The sequence below is a fragment of the Mustelus asterias genome, chromosome 21 (assembly GCF_964213995.1).
Source record: "Mustelus asterias chromosome 21, sMusAst1.hap1.1, whole genome shotgun sequence".
Taxonomy (NCBI): Eukaryota; Metazoa; Chordata; class Chondrichthyes; order Carcharhiniformes; family Triakidae; genus Mustelus; species Mustelus asterias.
Window position 1 is genome coordinate 33856845 of NC_135821.1, and position 21691 is coordinate 33878535.

The 21691-nt window shown below is 44.9% G+C and overlaps 1 protein-coding gene across 1 annotated transcript in view; it reads right to left on the bottom strand.

The window, feature by feature from the left end:
* The window catches only part of LOC144509533 (adhesion G protein-coupled receptor B2-like), a 962811-nt gene that overhangs the window by 330365 nt on the left and 610755 nt on the right, over nt 1-21691 (bottom strand). The window contains exon 16 of the mRNA XM_078238437.1: nt 16190-16233. Coding sequence (XP_078094563.1) covers nt 16190-16233 — 44 coding nt within the window. The remainder of the gene's footprint in view (nt 1-16189; nt 16234-21691) is intronic.

The following is a 21691-nucleotide window of genomic DNA, read 5'->3' on the forward strand; positions in this document are numbered from 1 at the left end:
GATCTCAGTGGAATCCACTCCATTAATTGTCTGACTGGATTTTTAATCTGTAGGATTAATGTTGATTTCAATCCTCATTGCCTCCAATATTGAAGCTACTTATTTCCAGGAGTAACACACGCAAAGGGATTTGGTTCATTGATGGCAACAATCAAAACTGGAAGGAAATTCTCTCTCAACTACATGGGGCTGCATGACTTGAGACATAGAAGTGACCACCACAGGGACCATGTAGATTGAATTCTACTGTATTATTATCCTAAGGTTGGAATTCAGGCCGGGTGACAAGAATTGACTGAAATGTCTGGAAATCACAGTACAGTGGTGAATCTGGACCGGGGAAGTCAAGAGGTGGTGGAGTAAAGGCCGTGCCCAGGGATCAGGGCCTTACACTGCTGCTGCTGAATGTCCCTGAGTCAATGTGTAGCAGCAGCAATAGCAGTAAACTTGTAGTACAGATCCCTGACTGTAAAATTAATACAGACCGTACAATTCCCTGCGCACAGCTTTCTCAAAAACAGGTTTTTCAGGCTCCTTGAAGACCAAGCTTCCCAGGATCTAAAGCAGCATTAATATCCCTGAACACACCGCTGAACATTAATTCCTTGGCTGTGAAACTCAGAGTAGAGTTTGTATTCCCTGCCAGCAGGTTTACAAGGAATTCACAACACAGAAGCAGACCATTTGGCCCACTTCATCTGTGTTAGTGTTTAAATTCCACACATGCCTCCACCCACACTTCTTGATTACACTATCATGGTGACCCTCAGCTTCTTTCAACCTCACGTATTTATCAGGTTACTTGAGGTACCTGTACTAGGATCGTGGAATTGTTATAGTACAGAAGGAGGCTATTCAATACAATGGGGGCAATTTTCCCATCCTACCCGCCATGGGAATTGTAGCACGCGGGACTCGGACCATGAAAAGATCCGTTGATCTCGGGCGGGATTTTCCGGCTTTGGGACGAGCACAGCCGGACAATCCCACCCAAGTCTTTGTGTCAGTTCTCTGGAAAAGCAACTCAGCTAGTCTCACTCCACTTTTTTCCTGTAACCATGTAACATCTTTTCTCTTCAGATAATTATCCAGTTACCTTTTGAAAACTCGATTTTCAAGTTTGCTGATGACACCACCGTAGTGGGTCAGATCTCAAACAATAACGAGACGGAGTAAAGGAAAAGGATAGAGAATCTGGTGAAATGGTGCTTCTGTCACCCTCTTGGGCAGCCAGTTACAGGTCATCATTACCACTTGCTGCATAAAAAGTTATTCCTCGCATTTCCCCTGTATTATTTGCCCAAAATTTTATATCTGTGCCCCTTGGTCTTTCTACCATATGCTAATTGAACCACTCTGATCAATCCAATGCCTTCCAGCGTGGGAAGGAAGGAGGCTGGGCAGGAAAGACCCTTAAGTGGCCACTTAAGGGCCTTAATTGGGATAAAGGTGGGCTTCCCTTCCGATGTCATGCCTGAACCACTGAAAACCACGTCAGAGTAGATGGGATCCCAGAGAGAATGCAGTCCATGCAAGCTCCCTTTCCTTTCCTCAAAGCACTGCGGGGAGATTATACAATTGAGGCCCTTTTGTCCTTTTCACAACTTATTTATCTTGGTGTCAGCAGCAAATTTAGCAACCATACATTCGGTCCCATTATCCAAGTCATTAATATAGATTATAAATAGTTGAGGCCACAGAACTTATTCCTCCACACGTTACATCTTGTTAACCTGAAAATGACCCATTTATGCTTACTTACTGCCTGTTTCCCTGTTAGATGATGAATTCTCTATCTGTGATAATATGTCATTCTGCAACCTTAGTTAAAATATTACGTTGCTCAGGCAACTCTGAAATGCATGAATTTGTGTGAGAAGACATTGGGCATTTGTCTTGGCTTTGCCACACACTCGAACAATGTTTCAGTTGATGGGTGCAGAGAGTCGGAAGCCTGTCCACCAACAATCAGGCAGACAAATCTATCCATTAAGGGGCTAATTAAACACAATTTCACCTGCCATGTCTCTTTTACAGTTGGCAGGCAGGCCAATTGGCCAGGTAGCCTTTATGTTTTAGACCCAGGGCAGGATGAGCTGTCAGAGTTGAAATAAAATAAAAAATGACATCTGGACACTGAGGCTTGCATTTGAATGTGCTGACAAGGCATTCTTTGCATAGCTTTTCTGTTGCTATTTGTTTTTCACCGGTTTGCAGTTCCCTGAGACAGTTTTGCAGCAGCTCATCTCTTGAGGGAGCACAATGGAACCATTTGCTCATTTTAGCAGAGCCCATTCTCTTCCTACCCTTCCCAGCAGCGCTCAGCCTTTCCCAGAGCACATTTCACACTTGATAGCCGTTAATTGGCCAGCCAATGTGAAATTGCACTCCGGGGCCGACCGCTACCAGGAACATGTTTCACGCCAACCAAATGTGCATGCCTGACCGATGAAAAATTCAGGCCCTTGTCTGTGTAGTGGCTATCCTACCATATATACATATTTTTCTATTTGAACTGTCAATTCATCTATTTTGATATGAATGCTACGTGCATTCAGATATAGAAATTGGCCACCTTCCTGTCTTTTTATGTAACTAAACTAAATCTTAGGAGACTATGATTACAGTTTCTTGAACATTCCCGTACTGACACCTGATGCACTTGACTGACCCCATTCCCCAGAACCAGTTCCAGCAATGTCACCTTCATGTTCGGCTAGAAATATGCTGATCAAGAAAATTCTTCTGAGCGCATTTTAGAAACTCTTCTCTCTCCACACTTTACAGTATTATTACCCCCTATATTAGGGGGGTCTATATTAGGATAATTAAAGTCCCCCCTTATCTCTGCAAATGCATTTTTGTATATCTTTCCCACATAGCTGATGGCCTTTTGAATAAACCCAGCACTGTAATGGCATCTGTATTGTTTAACTCTTAGCAAATAGATTCTGTGCTTGGCTCCTCTTGGATATCTTCTCTGTCCAACACCATAATATTCTCCTTAAATGGTATTGCTGACTCTCTTCCCTTCTTTCCATCCCTATCTTTCCTGAACACCTTGTATCCAGAATATTTAGTACTAAGTTCAGGCTCTTTTTTGAGCCATGTCACTATTGTCGGGCTGGATTGCTCACCTCCAGAAGAAAAGGTGGCTGGCAACTGAAGCACCTGAAAGAAGCCTGCCGTTCAGAGCATTCTGTGGGTAACTGAACTAGTTGAGAATGTACCTTCTTGATTTGATTTGATTTATTGTCACATGTATTGGTATACAGTGAAAAGTATTGTTTCTTGCTCATGATACAGACAAAGCATACCGTTCATGGAGAAGGAAAGGAGAGAGTGCAGAATGTAGTGTTATAGTTATAGCTAGGGTGTAGAGAAAGATCAACTTAATGCAAGGTAAATCCATTCAAAAGTCTGATGGCTGCAGGAAGAAGCTGTTCTTGAGTCGGTTGGAATGTGTCCTCGGACTTCTGTATCTTTTTCCCGTCAGCAGGATTTCCAACCTAAAGAGTTGCTGGCTAATTAGTAATCGGCACTACCGGAAGTACATGTAGGTCCAGGGAGAAGAAAAGATGGACGCTGGCCCCAGGTAAGTACATTTTTTTTGGTGGGGAATGAGCATCCTCAGGAGGGACGTTGAGGGATGCTATTTCTGTAGGCCAGGTGGGAGGGAATGAAGCAGACATGACAACTTTATAGGGGGGCTGGGTTGTTCCCAATGTTCACAAAGCAATCCCTAAAGGACACAACACATTTTCCCACCTGGTAAACAATTGTTTTTAAAATGTGGCCTACCCATTCCTGTTAGCCTGCCATGTCAACAATATTACAGTGCGGGCTCCGTATTATCTGGGTCAATTGGTAAATTAACAAGCCCAACTGCCTCTTAATCAGTTATTTAAAAATGGTGGGTGTGTTGTCAACTTTGATGCCCCCCCCCAACTGCAAAATCTTCTGGAGGGGGCTGTAAAATTGAGCCCATTGCCACAACATCATATTCTAATTTTGTTATTTGTGTTAGCAGTTCACCATCTTTAATTACCACCCTTCATGTGTTTACAGTCGAGATAAGTAGTGTTGTAGTTGTGTAATATTACTGGACTAGTATTCCAGAGACCCAGGCTACTGCTCTGGGGGCATGGGTCCATGGTAGCTGATGGAATTTAAATTTCAATTAATAAATCTGGAATTAAAAAACTTGTCCAAAAGTGTCCCCAAGACCATAATCGATTGGCGTAAAAACCCATCGGGTTCACTAATGTCCTTTACGGAAGGAAATCTGTCGTCCTCACTTGGTCTGCCCTAAAAGTGACTCCAGACTAAAGCAATGTGATTGACTCTTAAATGCCCTCTGAAATGGCCGAGCAAGTTATTGTGTCAAAACACTAAAAAGTCTACAAGGAATGAAACTGGACGGATTGACCAAGGCACCGAAAATAAGAATGGCATATGCAGCCCTGTCGACCCCGCAAAGTCCACTTTAATAATTCTCAGGGCTTGCACCAAACTTGAATTAGCTGTCTCACAGACACAGTCAAGCAACAGCCTAACATAGACATAATTATGGAATCATACCTTACAGAAATTGTCCCAGATACCACCATCACCATCCCAGGGCATGTCCTCTCCCGCCGTCAGAAGAGACCTAGCAGAAGTTGCAAACAGTGGTATACAGTTGGGATCCTCAACATTGATTCTAGTCTCCATGATGTCTTATGGCATCAGATCAAATATGGACAAGGAAACCTTCTGTTGGTTATTACCTACTGGCCCTTCTCAGCTGATGAATTAATACTCCTCCAAATTGAACACCACTTGGAGGAAGCACAGATTGTACTCTGGGTGGGGGACTACGATGTCCATCACCAATAATAGCTTGGTGGCACGCTACTGACTGAGCTGGCTGAGTTCTAAAGGATAAAGCTGTTAGACCAAGTTTGCGGCAAGAGGTGAGGGAACCAACAAGAGGAAAAAAAACATATGACTTCATTCTCACCAATGTACCTGTCAAATATGCATTTGTTCATGACAGTATTGGTAAAAGTGACCACCGCACAGATCGTTTGGAAACAAAATCTGTCTTCAAATTGAGGATACCCTCCATCACATTGTATGGCACTACCACCTTGCTAAATGGAATAGATTTCGAACAGACCTAGCAACTCAAAACTGGGCATCGATGAGATTCTGTGGGCTGTCGGCAGCAATAGAATTGCATACAACACCAATCAGCAGCCTCTGGCCCAGCATATGCCCCACTCTACCGTTACCATCAAGCCGAGGGATCAACCCTGATTCAACAAAGAGTGCAGGAGAGTATGCCAGGAGCAGCACCACACATGCATAAAAAATTGTCAACCTGGGTGAAACTACAACACAGGACAACTTGCATGCCAAATAGCAAAAGCAGCATGCGATAGGAAGAGCTAAGCAATCACACAACCAACTGATGATATTTAAGCTCTGAGGTCCTGTCACATCCAGTGTTGAATGGTGGTGGGTAATAAAACAGCTGGAGAGGAGGCTACACAAGTATACCCATCTACAATGATGGGGGAAGCCTAACACATCAGTGCAAATGACTGAAGCTTTTGCAGCCATCTTCGGCCAAAATGGCCAAGTGGAATTTCCCAGCATCACAGATGCCAGTCTTCTGCCAATTCTATTCACTCCATGTGATATCAAGAAATGGTTGAAGGCACCGGATACTGCAAAGTCTATGGGCCCTGACAAGATTCCGGCGATAGGCTTGTGTCCAGAACAAGCCGTGCCCCTAGCCAAGCTGTTTCAATCGATGCATCAACCAGCAATGTGGAAAATTGCCCAAGTATGTCCTGTACATAAATGCAGGACAAATACAACATGGCCAATTACCACCCCATCTGTCTACTCTTGATCATCAGCCTGGTGATGGAAATGGTCATCTACAGTGAACTTACTCAGCAATAATCTACTCATTGATACTCATTTTGGGTTCCACCAGGCCCCTCAGCTCCCTATTGCAGCCTTGGTCAAAACGTGGACAAAAGAGCAAAACTCAAGAGGTAAGTGAGAGTGACTGCCCTTGATATCAAGGCAACATTTGACTGAGTGTGGTAACAAGGAGCCCTAGCAAAATTGAAGGCTTTGAAGATATGACTTCACTTGTTGGAATCATACTTATAGATAGTTGTGGTTGTTGAAGGCCAACCATCTCAGTCCTGGAACATTGGTGCAAGAGTACTTCAGGGTCAGGTCCTAGGCCCAAACCATCTTCAGCCGTTTCGTCAATGACTTTCCCTCCATTATGAAGTCTAAAGTGGGGATATTCACTGATGATTGCACAATATTCACGCTCCTCAGTTACTGAAGCCGCCTGTGTCCAAATGCAGCAAGACCTGGACAATATCCAGGCTTGGATTGATATATGGTAAAATAGCAAAGCACAAATACCAGGCGATGACCATTTTCAACAATTTCCATTCAAAACAGGATGTGACATTTCCCCTTGACATTCAATGGTGTTACCATCACTGAACTCCCACTATCAATATCCTGGGGGTTACATGAACCAGAAACTCAAACAACTGAGCCATATAAGTACCATGGCTACAAGAGCAGGTCAGAGGCTGGAAACTCTGCAAGGAGTAACTCATCTCCTGAGTCCCCAAATCCTGTCCACCATCCACAAGGCAAAAGTCAGGAGGGTGATAATATACTTTCCACTTGCCCATTGCAGCTCCAAGAGCACTCAAGAAGCTCAACACCATCCAGGAAAAAGCAGCCCACTTAATTGGCACCCATCCACCAACTTAAACATTCACTCCTTCCACTATCAATGCATAGTAGCAGCAGCGTGCACCATTTACAAGATGCACAGCAGCAACTCATCAAGGTTCCTTTGACAGCACCTTCCAAGTCCACAACCTCAACCATCTAGGACAAGGACAGCAGATGCATGGGAACACCACCACCTGCAAGTTCTCTCCAAGCCACATGCCAACCTGACTTGTAATTATATTGCCATTCCTTCAATGTCGCTGGGTCAAAAACCTGGCACTTCCTCCTAAACACAATGGGTGTCCTTATACCACACGGATTGCAGCGCTTCAAGGAAGTAGCTCGCCACCACATTTTAAAAGGCTATTAGGGATGGGCAATGAATGATGCCTTAACCAGCGAAGCCCACGTCCCATGAATGAATAAAAAATACGAGCACTGTAAGCCTGAATTAGATCTTCAGTACTTCCTCTTAGTCTGACCCCACCATTTTTTTTAATTCAGTTACGTGGTGTGTGCATTGCTGGGCCAGCATTTATTGCCCATCCCTAGTTTTTTTAAAAATGTTTTTTATCCATCCATGGGACATGGATGACTCTGGCTGGCCAGCATTTATTTCTGATCTTCGTTGCCCGAGGGCAGCTGAGAGTCAACCACATTGCTGTGGCTCTGGGGTCACATGTAGGCCAGACCAGGTAAAGAGGGCAGATTTCCTTCCCTAAAGGACATTAGTGAAACAGATGGGTTTTTCTGACAATTGACAATGATTTCATGGTCATCATAGATTCTTAATTCCAGGTTTTTTTTTAATTGAATTCAAATTCCACCATCTACCATGGCAGGATTCGAACCCAGGTCCCCACAACATTAGCTGAGTTTTTGGATTAATAGTTTGGTGATAATACCACTATCCCATAGCCGAGTGCATTTTGTAGGTGGTATACACGACTGTCACTGTTGTTAGTGGTGGAAGAAGTGAATGTTTGTGGAAGCGGTAGCAATCAAGCCGGTTGCTTTCTCCTGGATGGTGTCAAGCTTCTGGAGTGTTGCTGGAGTCATCCAGGTAAGTGAAGAGTATTCCATTACACTGCTGACTTGTGCTTTGTAGATGGTGGACAGACATTGAGGAGTGAAGAGGTGAGTTACTCTCAGCAGGATTCATAGTCTTTGACTTGCTCTGGTAGCCATTTGTATTTATATGGCGAGTCCAGTTCAGTTTCTGGTCAATGGTACCTCCCAGGATGTTGATAGTAGGGGATTCAGTGATGGTAATGCCATTGTTCAGGGTGATGATTAGATTCTCTCTTGTTGAAGATACTCATTGCCTGGCACTTGTGTGGTGCGAAAGTTACTTGCCACATGTCAGCCCAAGCCTGGATATCATCGAGTTCTTGCTGCATTTGGACATGGACTGCTTCAATATCCGAGGAGTCATGAATGGTACTGAACATTTTGGAGTCATCATCAAACATCCCCACTTCTGACATTACAATAGAATTACCTTATTATTTCTTCCTCTAGTGTTATCGGTTTCTCCCAATTCTTTGTGCATCTTTTTTTCCTGCCGAATGCTACATCCTCATTCCCACCCCCTTGCCAAATTGATTTAAACCTTTCCAAAGGCACTACCAAACCATCTCCTTTTGAGATTCAGCCCTTCTGGTCTCTTTCAGTTCCATGTCCCCGGATTCAAGACCAATATCCCAAGAATCAAAAATGCTTCCTCATGAATCATCGCTCCAGGCATGCATTAATCTATCCTCCTGTTTCTATATTCACAAATAGGTAGTACTGGGAATAATCCTGGCTTTAATACTATTGGGTTCCTGCTTCCTATTCTCTCTCCCAGCTCCCTACAATCTGTTTGCAGGATCTTATCCCTCTTTTTATCTTTGTCATCGGAACCAGTTGAAACCACACTTGATGGATGCCCCCTTATAATGTTCTGTAGCAGTGTGTGACATCCTGGACCCTGGCATCAGGAGGCAACATTGTGCCCTGGAATCAGGTCTGCAGCTACAAAAATGCCTGTCTGTTCCCTAACTACAGAATCCCTTATTACTATTGCTTCCCCAAACTTCCTGCTCTACACAGCTGAGCCAGCCATGGTGCCATGGACTTGACTCCGGCTGCCCTCCACTGAACCAAACATTAAAGAGTGAGATGAATCTTGCTGTGACCCAGTGAGGAGTGATCTGGCTCCTCTATTTAACCATCTTGGTTGGTGACAACAAGGCCAGAATTTTACCACCCCACCTGCCACAGGAATCTGTGCAGGCGAGGGGCAGACAATGGGAAGGTCCGTTGACCTCAGGTGGGATTTTACACTTTTGGGACGAGCAAGGCTGTAAAATCTCACTTCAAAGGTTTAAGTTTGAGTGGCACAGTGGTTAGCACTGCTGCCTCATGGCACCAAGGACCTGGGTTCAATTCCCAGCTTGGGTCACCGTCTGTGTAGTGTCTGCACTTTCTCCCTGTGTCTGCATGGGTTTCCTCCCACAGTCCAAAAGACGTGCCAGTTAGGTGTATTGGCCATGCTAAATTCTCCCTCAGTGTACCCAAACAGGTGCCGGAGTGTGGCAATTTTCACAGTAACTTCATTGCAGTGTTGATATAAGCCTACTTGTGACACTAATAAATAAACTTTAAACTGAGTTTCTGTTTCACAAGGATATGTGTTTTCCAAATCAAAATGTATAACTATTTATGCAGTGAGCAATAATGAGCCAAACAAAATTTACCCGAGTTAAAAAGAGCAAATTTATTAACCAATAACTCACCCCCCCCAAAAAACACAACAAACAGGTCAGTATCATCAATAATGTTAGAGTCTAATAAAAAGCATTCAAATAATGTATGGTTTAATGTTCTTTGAATTTCCTTGAGGCATATATTTTTACATGTTTTAGTTGATTTGAATTAGCCATGTTAATGGATACAGTCAGATGTAGAAGATATTGCAATTACCATGAGATCTCGGTTCGCTGGTAGAATTTTAGTAAAGTTCGCTCCTGTTTCTGTGCTGTATATCTCTATGACTATATTTACGGGATGTGGGCATTGTGTCGCTGGCTGGCCAGCATTTATTACCCATCCCTAGTTGCCATTGTTCAGAGGGCAGTTGAGAGTCAACCACATTGCTGTGGCTCTGGAGTCACATCTGCCATGGTGTGATTCGAACCCAGGTCCCAAGAACATTAGTTGAGTTTCTGGATTAATAGTCTCGTGATAATACCACCAGGCCATCGCAGGCTCTCAGCCTGATTCCTATGCTGAAAATCTTGCTGCAGTCTTTCTGCAGTGCTGTAGCCTAGCCTGTTATGAGAAGTCTTTGGCGGGTAGGATCAAGGAAAACCCTAAAGCTTTCTATAGGTATGTCAGGAGTAAAAGAATGACTAGGGTAAGATTAGGGCCAGTCAAGGACAGGAGTGGGAAGTTGTGCGTGGAGTCTGAAGAGATAGGAGAGGCACTAAATGAATACTTTTCGTCAGTATTCACACTGGAGAGGGACAGTGTTGTTGAGGGGAGTACTGAGATGCAGGCTGTTGGACTGGATGGGATTGATGTTCATAAGGAGGAGGTGTTAGCAATTCTGGAAAGGGTAAAAATAGATAAGTCCCCTGGGCCGGATGGGATTTATCCTAGGATTCTCTGGGAGGCTAGAGAGGCGATTGCAGAGCCTTTGGCTTTGATCTTTGTGTCGTCATTGTCTACAGGAACAGTGCCAGAAGACTGGAGGATAGCAAATGTTGTCCCCGTGTTCAAGAAGGGGAGTAGGGACAACCCTGGTAATTATAGACCGGTGAGCCTTACTTCTGTTGTGGGCAAAGTATTGGAAAGGATTATAAGAGATAGGATTTATAATCACCTAGAAAGGAATAATTTGATTAGGGATAGTCAGCACGGTTTTGTGAAGGGTAGGTCGTGCCTCACAAACCTTATTGAGTTCTTTGAGAAGGTGACCAAAGAGGTGGATGAGGGTAAAGCGGTTGATGTGGTGTATATGGATTTCAGCAAAGCGTTTGATAAGGTTCCCTATGGTAAGCTATTGCAGAAAATACGGACACATGGGATTGAGGGTGATTTAGTGGTTTGGATCAGGAATTGGCTAGCTGTAAGAAAACAAAGGGTGGTGGTTGATGGGAAATATTCATCCTGGAGTTCAGTTACTAGTGGTGTACCGCAAGGATCTGTTTTGGGGCCACTGCTGTTTGTCATTTTTATTAATGACTTGGATGAGGGCGTGGAGGGATGGATTAGTAAATTTGCGGATGACACTAAAGTCGGTGGAGTTGTAGACAGTGCGGAGGGAAGTGGCAGGTTACAGAGGGACATAGATAAGCTGCAGAGCTGGGCTGAGAGGTGGCAAATGGAGTTTAATGTGGAAAAGTGTGAGATGATTCACTTTGGAAGGAGTAACAGGAATACAGAGTACTGGGCTAATGGTAAGATACTTGGTAGTGTGGATGAACAGAGGGATCTGGGTGTCCATGTGCATAGATCCCTGAAAGTTGGCACCCAGGTTGATAGTGTTGTTAAGAAGGCGTACGGTGTGTTAGCTTTTATTGGTAGAGGGATTGAGTTTCGGAGCCAGGAGGTCATGCTGCAACTGTACAAAACTCTGGTGCGGCCGCATTTGGAGTATTGCGTACAGTTCTGGTCGCCGTATTATAGGAAAGATGTGGAAGTGTTGGAAAGGGTGCAGAGGAGATTTACCAGGATGTTGCCTGGTATGGTGGGAAAATCGTATGAGGAAAGGCTGAGGGGCTTGAGGTTGTTTTCGTTAGAGAGAAGAAGGTTAAGAGGTGACTTAATAGAGGCATACAAGATGATCAGAGGATTAGATAGGGTGGATAGTGAGAGCCTTTTTCCTCGGATGGTGTTGGCTAGCACGAGGGGACATAGCTTTAAATTGAGGGGTGAGAGATATAGGACAGAGGTTAGAGGTAGGTTCTTTACTCAGATAGTAAGGGCGTGGAATGCCCTGCCTGCAGCAGTGGTGGACTCGTCAACGTTGAGAGCGTTCAAGTGGTTATTGGATAAACATATGGATGATATTGGAATAGTGTAGATTAGAGGGGCTTTAGATTGGTACCACTGGTCGGCGCAACATCGAGAGCCGAAGGGCCTGTACTGCGCTGTAATGTTCTATGTTCTATGTTATACATCACCCATTTAGTATTTCCAAGGGGTTTTGGGTGGGTCTGTCTGTAGCAACCATTGTTTCAATATCCAGCACTTTGCATTTTATTGTCTCTTCCTTATAGTGATTGCTTCGATGGGTCTCTGGTTTGTTTGTTTGTTAACCTTCACCTTCGAAGGTAGTCTTGCATTTTTGAGTAGTCCTGCCTCATTTCAAATTGCAAAATTCTCATTCAGTTGAAAGCTGAAAAATCATTTTTTCAAGGTGGTGTATAACTTTGTGACAACTTAAGGGACTCCCCCACTGCCTACCATACCTCCTCTACTGCCTGGGGTCACACACTCCCTCTCTGCTTTCACAGCTTTAAGCTGCATGATGACCAGCTCCAGAAACTTGCTATCCACATAGCTCTTGGCCTCGTGATATGGGATTGCAAGTTTTACTCAGGGTCACACTAGACACCCGTGTTGCAAATGGCCCGGTACAACCTCAGAGAGAGGCCAAGCAGGGGGATGTAATTGGTGGCTAGGGACTAGTCCATCTTTAAACCCTTCCTAACATGTAAAGAAAGCTCCCATATTTCCTAATTTTACAATAAGACAAGTGATAAACTATTAACACATATATAATGATTTACAAAGAAATTACTAAATGATTTCAAAAACTGACCTATAATTATCCTTCTTATAATTACTCATCATCAAACAATACATTAACTGGTAGCACAAGATTAATCCTTTGCAGTGCTCCATTTTGTTCACCCACGTTCTTTTCCTTTCTTATTCATTAATTCGTATTTAGTTTACATTATGAAGTCAGATTTTTTTCCATGATTTGTATCAGGTTTATTAAAATAACAATGAGTCAGAACAAAGTAATTAAAATATTACACTTCCTTAACCAAAGAGGTGTAAAGAGACATCAATTTGATAAAATGTGTTAGGGTCACATTAAAAGCTTTAGTTCACTTTGGAGTATGTTCCCTCAACCATGCTGATTATGTGACTCAATTATTGTAGATATCGGCTGTGCAGAACAAGATTGTCAGACTGAGCTCTACCAGTCATATCAACAAACACACATCAGCACCCAACGTTTGAATTTTATACTGTCTTCTATGGGGGGGGAATGTTGGCTGGTGGAGGAGGTGTGCAAAATTGAATGCAATGTCACGTGCACTGTTCCCGGCCGGGGGGGGGGCAGACACTGGGAAGCCTAACTAACCCTGGGTCCACTGAAACCCTGAAGCTACTCTTCCCAATTGTGCCGCAATTGTTCCAATGGTGTGTGGAGGTGGTTTCAAATACGAAGCCCAGCAACCTTTACTGCTTGGGCTGGTGGCAGGACAGTGGGGGTATATTCTTTACAGGTTACCTCACCCTCATCTGAAGGGGCCCAGCATCATAGATGCCAGTCTTGAGCCAATTCGATCCACTCCACATGATATTAAAAAACGGCTGAAGGTACTGGATACTGGAAATGCTATGGGCCCTGACAATATTCCAGAAATAGTGTTGAAGATTTGTGCTCCAGAACTTACCACGCCGCCTAGTGAAGTTATTCAAGTGCAGTTACAACATTGACATCTACCTAGCAGCGTGCAAAACTGCCCAGGTATGTGCTGTACACAAGAAGAGTTTTAACAACACCAGGTTTATTTGGTAGCACATGCCATTAGCTTTCGGAGCGCTGCTCCTTCAGATGATTTTGAAGCTCCTGAATGCTCCTGAAAATGATTTTTCAGCTTTCAACTGAATGAGAAGGAGCAGCGCTCCGAAAGCTAATGGCATTTGCTACCAAATAAACCTGTTGGACTTTAACCTGGTCTTGTTAAAACTCTTACTGTGTTTACCCCAGTCCAACACCGGCATCTCCACATCATGACACCTGTACACAAGAAGCAGGACAATCCAACCTGGCCAATTACTGTCCCATCAGTCTACTCTTGATCATCAGTAAAGTGATGGAAGGGGTCATCAGCAGCACTATCAAACGGGTTTACTCAGCAAAACCTGCTCACAGGTGCTCAGTTTGGGGTCCGCCTGGGTCACTCAGCTTCTGACCTCAATGCAGCCTTGATTCAAACATGGAAAAAAGAGCTGAACGCCAGAGAAGAGGTGAGAGTGATTGTCCATAACATCAAGGCAGTATTTGACCGAGCACATCAAGGAGCCCTGGCAAAAGGGAGCCAATGGGAATCAGGGGGAAGACCCTCCATTGGTTGGAGTCATGCCTGGCATAAAGGAAGATGTTCATGGTAATTGGAGGTCAATCATCTCAGCTCCAGGACATCACTGCAGGAGTTCCTCAGGGTAGTGCCCTAGGTCCAACCATTTTCAGCAGCTTCATCAATGACCTTCCTTCTATCATAAGGTCAGAAGTGGAGATGTTTTCTGATGTTTGCATAATGTTCAGTACCATTTGTGACTCCTGAAATACTGAAGCCGTCCATGTCCAAATGCAGCAAAACCTGGACAATATCCAGGCTTGGGCTGGCAAGTGGCAAATAATATTCACCCCACAAGTACCATCTCATTCTTAAGATGGGCGACACAGTGGTTAGCACTGCTGCCTCACAGTGCCAGGGTCTGGTTCGATTCATGGGTTTCCTCCGGGTGCTCCGATTTCCTCCCATAGTCCGAAAGATGTGCTGGTTAGATGCATTGACCCGAACAGGTGCCGGAATATGGCGACTAGGGAAATTTCACAGTAACTTCATTGCAGTGTTAATGTAAGCCTTACTTCTGACCAATAAATAAACTTTAACTTAAAACTTTACCAGGCAATGACAATCTCCAGCAAGAGAGGATCTAACCATCGCCCCTTGTCATTCAATGGCAATACCATCATTGAATCTTCCATTATCAATATCCTGGTGGGGTTACCATTGACCAGAAACCGTACTGGACTAGCCACATAAATACTGTGTCTACTAGAGCAGATCAAAGGCTAGGAATCCTGCAGGGAGTAATTCACTTCCTGACTCCCCAAAGTCTGTCCATCATTCACAAAGGGCACAGGTTAAGAGTGTAATGGGATATTCTCCCCTTGCCTAGATGAGTGAAGCTCCAACAATACTCAAGAAGTTTCACATCATCCAGGCCAAAGCGCCTTTCACAAATATTCAATCCCTCCACCACCAATGAACAGCGACGGCTGTGTGTACCATCTACAAGAGGTATTACAGGAACTCATCAAGGTTCCTTCGGCAGTACATTGCAAACCTGCGGCCGCTACAATCTAGAAGGACAAAAGCAGCAGATATCTGGGTACACACCACCTGGAAGTTCCCCTCCAAGTCACTACCATCCTGACTTGGAAATATATTGCCATTCCTTCACTGTCACTGGCTCAAAATCCTGGAATTCACTCCCTCCAACAACTCAGTGAAAATGCAGATCAAAGAGACTGTTAAGGGATATAGATTGGCAGATGGTGTAGAATCTGAGATAATGTCAGGTTGGCCCCTTTGAAAAGATAATGGAGAAGCAGAATATTATTTAAATGGTAAAAGACTACAGAATGCTACAGTGCAGAAGGATCTGGGTGTCCTTGCACACGAATGACAGAAGGCTGGCATTCAGGTACAGCAAATAATTAAGAAAGTAAAGGGAATGTTGGCCATTATTGCAAATGGAGTAGTGTGTAGAAGTAAGGAAGTTTTGCTAAAGCTGTACAAGGCATTGGTGTGACTATGCCTGGAGTACAGTTTTAATGTCCTTACTTAAGTAGGGTCATATTTGTATTGGAAGCAGTTCAGAGAAGGTTCACCAGGCTGATTTCTGAGATGAAGGATTTCGAAAATGAAGGTCTTTCAAGGAAAGTTTGCGCAGGACAGGCCTATACTCTGGACCTTAAAGAATAGTTATAATATTCATTCTTATCCTGAACATCCGTGAAGTACAATTACCGTGTAACAATCTGAATAGTAATCTGTCATTCTATAAGAACAATCCACTTATAACATGTAACTCTCTATGAGTGAAGGTAAAGTCACCATAGTCTCAGACGACCATAGGCATTGACTGGTGGTGATTTAACCTGAGGATCACTACACCTCAGGCAAGGATGAGAAGGTGGGGCCTTCATGAATAACCTCAGTACGGGAATTGAACACAAGCTGATGGCGTCATTCTGCATCGTTAACCAGCTGTCAATCAACTAAGCTAAACTGACCCCATACTCCATGAGTATTTTATGCAGAATCTCATTCTTAAATTGGTGAAATAAACACATGTATGTTGATCATGGCAAGTGTGAAAAATTGTTAGTGGCACTTACGTTTTGGAGTCATCCCAAACAACACAGTGCGAGTCAGATGTTCCCTATAAAAACCAGAATTGAAATATTTATAAATACATATCACTCTAGCATAATAATACATTTAGAATATCAGATATGACAGAAAACTAAAAACTCGGAACAAAAATAAGTGATTCTGATGGTTTCATAAACTACACAAGCACAACTAGAATAGTCCATGAATGTCAGCACAACCCTAACATTCAATTACAACATTTAACCATCTGTTTTATTTCTCAATCAATGATAAATTGTACATTTATCATTTGGCCCTTGTCTAGACGAGAGATGTCGGTCGGTGTTCAAAATTAAAATTTTTTGAAGTTTGGCATCTTATGTTAACAAGTATTCCCATGTTGAGTACAACACAAAGATTATGGAGAGTGTAATAATCTTACCAAGGCCTTCTTCCGTCACAGTCACCCTTTATTTACAAGTGCTGCTCAGCGGCTACACAGTACAGGTCAGACTTTTGACTGCGGGACTGAGTGGAGCGAGTGAGTTTTAAACTCCCCGCTGCACCTTCCGTATTAGACGAGCCTCCACTCACCTAATAAGGGAGCTCATGTTCTACGAAGCCCACAGGGACATCTATTGACGATTCCTCGTGGATATCACAGCATCTCTCCCCCTCAAGTCCATTTCTTCCCCAACACCTCTGCCATGGGAGGGCCTTTTCCGTCACTTTGTGATCATCCTGGAATTGATTGGAGGCAGGACCGATCCAGGGGTGTGAAGCTGATTGGAGACCTTCACTTCCGAAGAGAGCACCGTAAAGCCACTGACGCTGGTTCTTCCTGAGGTCTTGCTTCAGTTGGGGCGCGAGTCTCTTCAGCTTCCATCTCAAAATCCATGTCCTCATCACCCAGATGGGCAAATGTAGGATTGACTTCTAGTTGTAGCTCAAATCTGGCAGTGTTCGTCCCCATGGTAATGAGGCCTGTACTGGCGTGGGCTTCCTACTCCTGAGATGGCCGAGATGCTTCCTGACAATTTTGCCCTGCACTGGGACGTTATAAGACATGGGCCCCATTTTTCCATTCTGATCGCAGGGATCTAACTGAGGCTGTCCCTAAAGTTCCTCACGTAGACTGGATCAGCAGTTTTGAACATTCTTTATGTCCTTGCAGAATCATAGTTCTTCCTCTGGTTTTCTTGTTGGGACTCCACCTTCCCCTCCAGGTTTGGGAACAATAAGTTTAATCTTATTTGAAATCTCCCTCTTCGTATTGAGTTTAAAAGTCTGCAATGCTCATTCAGCCAACCCATTCGATGACAGGTGATAAAAAGAGTATTATTAGTGTCATGAGTAGGCTTACATTAACATTGCAATGAAGTTACTGTGAAAATCCCCTAGTCGCCACACTCCGGCGCCTTTTCGGGTACACCGAGGGAGAATTTAGCATGGCTAATGCACCTAACCAGCAGGTTTTTCGGACTGTGGAAGGAAACCGGAGCATCCGGAGAAAACCCACGCAGATACAGGGAGAATGTGCAGACTCTGCACAGTCATCCAAGCCAGGAATTGAACATGGGGTCCTTATGCCATGAGGCAGCTAACCACTGAGCTACCATGCCGCACATAAGGAACTATCCAAATGGGCTTGCTTTCATTTGAAAGCATAAAGGTCTGAAACTCAGTGTTTGTAAAGGCAGCGCCAAGGTCAGGACTTCAGGTATCCTGTGCGGTGTAGAAACTTTGTCATGGTTTCCCACAGAAAGTGGTGGACCCCATGTGATGTATCTCCAACCATTTGGAATGCATGTCAACCATAATTAAGAACATGGAATCCAAAAAAGGCTGGGCAAAGTCTACATACAGTCACACCCAGGGCCTACCAGGCCACTCCATGAGAAGGGGAGCTTTGATTCTCTTGGCATGACTCACACTGTCTGACCAAGTTGGTATTGTCTGTGTCAAGGCTGGGCCACCATATGTAGCTCCTGGCTAGCATTTTCATCTTCGAAGTCCCAGGGTGGCAACGGTGTAATTCTATAAGTATTGGACGCCACCCTGGGTGAGGGCGGGAACCCCAGAGGATGATGCCATCCTCAACACTGAGCTCATCTTCCTTCATCAATTAGTGTTTCATTTCATCTGACAGCTATCCTCTGAGGCCCCCATGAATTATTATGTGCTAGATTCTCTGGCCTCCCAGCCATGTGTTTCCTGCCAGCAGGAGGTGGTACGTTTTTTGCTAGTGGCGGGATTCTCTAGCCCGCCACTGTTATAGGGAATTCATATTGACATCACCCCACGCCGGCAGGAAAACCGTGGGTGGGAGGTGCGCTGTCGGCCGGATTGGAGAATCCCACCGGTGTAAACGGCTGGCGAATTCCAGCCTATATGTTTGAATTTAGATGGGATTGGGTCCTTTTGCATCCAGGTCATGATTTACCTTGCAGACCTCAGCAAAAGGTTGAGGGTCATCACAACCTCTCCCACAGCTAGTAACAAAGCTGGGCTTATGGACAATGGACTTTAGTTGTCTGGGTCCCAGGGCACTGCTCCAGGAGGTATTTGTAAGCCATCAGTAACAAGGCACAAAGCTACATCTGGGCAGAGGCAAAGGGTGTATTGCATGAAGCATCTACTGTAGATGTATTGATGGAATTTTTAACACCAGAGACAACTGCCAACCTCACTCTTTTGGTCTGGGAATACCTTCGCTCAGTGTCCAAGAGGGTCCGAGATGAATACGCAATAGGCTTCTCTGTTCCATTTCTCTAGCAATGTGATAGTACCACTCCAACACCACAAGGGGAGGCATCACATGTCAAGATAGGGCCTTTTTGGTATCAAAATCGGCCAATAAATTAAAGGACCAAAGTTTCTGTTTAACGCTGCTGAAAGCCTCCAGCTGTGGCAACCCCCAAGACTACCTTTGATATTTCCATAGTATGATACGTTAGGGGGCCAGTAAAGAAGTTAAATCCGGAATAAACTCCCTGTAATAATTCACTAATCTCAGGAAAGATTTCAATTCCACGGGATCTCTTGAAATTGGCACCTCCTTTATGACCCTCACTTTGTCCTCTACCAAATGAAGGCCCTTGCCATCCAACTAACCCCTTTCAGACATATCCTGACCTCCAAGAATTGCTGTAAGACCTCTTCCAGGTTTCCTTGGTGTTCGCATTGCAAAGTTTCTGTGATCAAGACAACATCCAGGTTCATCACTACCTGAGGTAACCCTTGGAGTATTTTCTCCATGATCCATTGAAAAATGGAACATGCAGTCGCGATCCTGAAGGGCAGGTAAGTATACTTGTATAGGCCTTTGTGCATATCAACTGTTACGTACTTTCAGGAAGGCTCATCCAATTCAAGTTGAAGTTATGCATGGCTCATGTCCAAATTTGAAAATGCTTGGCCTCCAGTTAACCTAGTGTACAGGTCTTCAATCCAGGGCATGGGATATCTGTCAAGTTTAGAAACCCTATTGACAGTCTCCACAAAGTCAGACTGGCTTATCTGGCTTAAGGACAGGAACAACAGGTGCAGGTCATTCTACAAATTATATGGGTCTATGCCCAGCTTTTCCAGGCATTATAGTTCTGTCTACATTTTCTAATGGGGGTACGGAACTGGTCTTGCTCTAAAATACTTAGGCATAGCATCAGGCTCGACGACATCTTAGCTTTGGCTCCCTTTATCTTTCCACGCCCTTACTGTAAAATTTCAGGGTACTTATTGAGGATTTCATACATTCCCCTGCATCCAGCCTGAAGTATAGTCTGTTGTATTGGAGCTAATCTCACCCCATAAGGCTAGGTCTTTGTGCCCATACAATGATGAGTGGAAATCGAACTGACTGCTGCCGTAAGTCACCAAGGTCGCTGTGGTGCCCTGTAACTGCAATGGTTCCCCAGTGTAGATGGCCTGCCTGGCCTTTGTGTTTTCTAAGTTCAGGAGCTGAACAACAGCACAGACATGATCATAATTCTCCTCTCCAATAGCAGAGAATGCAGCCCCCATAACCACTTACATTTTTAATGGGTGACCATTTACTAAGAACTCCACCATTATGGGGGCAATCTTTGTTGTGAAGATATGATTTAGTTGCATTGTGTGGTGAACCATCGTTGGTTCCCACTGGATAGTGCTGGCCAACCCTGGCCCAGTACTATTCAGTGGGAACCAACGATGGTTCACCACATTCACCCCTCCTTTGAGAACAAAGGCCGGCGGGGTACGAAAACAGACTAAAATGTCAACAGATTATAAGTTCAGACAGTCTGGAGGACCGCACCGTCGTTGTGACCTCCTCAATACCGGCGGTGACACCGGAGTAGGCACTTGCGGTGGCGTTCTCCCCAAAACGGCGTCCAGCTGTTCTCCCACGGACTCACAGGCCAGATGACCCTGATGAAACGGTAGTGCAGGGGATCCTGACACATTCTGCGGTGGCGACGATCTTCGGGGCTCAGGCAAGCTGTGCACTGGAGTAAAACTGTTAAGCACTGGTCCCGATGCTGTCCGCGCCACGTCCGGGGGAGAAATAAGGGATAAGGGATTCGTCACTGGGGGTATGGGAGCGACAGGAGTTGCTACGTCCCCTGCGGGCGCCAGGTCTCGGATCGAGACTGTGTCCTCTCGCCCGTCAGGATATGCCATGTCCGCGTAGTTGGGGACCCACTGCGCATAATAGGAGAAGAAGCCTAGGCATCTTCTCAGTGCTTTTGCGCTAGCGGGCAAGGGAAGTTCAGCAAGGGGGCGCATACGGTCTGGATCAGGGCCAATGACCCCGTTTTCCACCACGTATCCCAGGATGGCTAACCGGCGCGTACGGAATACACACTTCTCCCTGTTGTAGGTTAAATTCAGGCGGGATGCAGTGCGTAAGAAGTTCTGGAGATTTGTGTCATGGTCCTGCTGATCACGGCCGCAGATGGTGACATTATCCAGGTACGGGAAGGTAGCCCGCAGCCTGTTCTGGTCCACCATTCGGTCCATAGCACGCTGGAAGACCGAGACCCCATTGGTGACACCAAATGGAACCCTGAGGAAATGATACAGACGACCATCCGCCTCAAAGGCCGTGTATTGTCGGTCCTCTGGGCGAATGGGGAGTTGGTGGTAGGCGGACTTAAGGTCTATGGTGGAGAACATCCGGTACTGCGCAATCTGATTGACCATATCAGATATGCGCGGGAGAGGATACGCATCCAGCTGCGTATATCGGACCATTAACCGCAATGACTTGAGGCAATTCCTGCTCTCATACGGGATTGCCTCTAGTAGGACCACGAGTTACAACCCTAGGGGTAATGGACAGGTGGAACGAGAGAATGCTACAGTCTGGAAGGCTGTCCTATTGGCGTTGAAGTCCAAAGGCCTTTCAGTCTCCCGTTGGCAGGAGGTCCTCCCTGATGCGCTACACTCCATTTGCTCCCTCCTGTGTACGGCAACCAATGCTACTCCCCACGAGAGGATATTCTCATTCCCTCGGAAGTCGTCCTCGGGGATATCTTTACCAG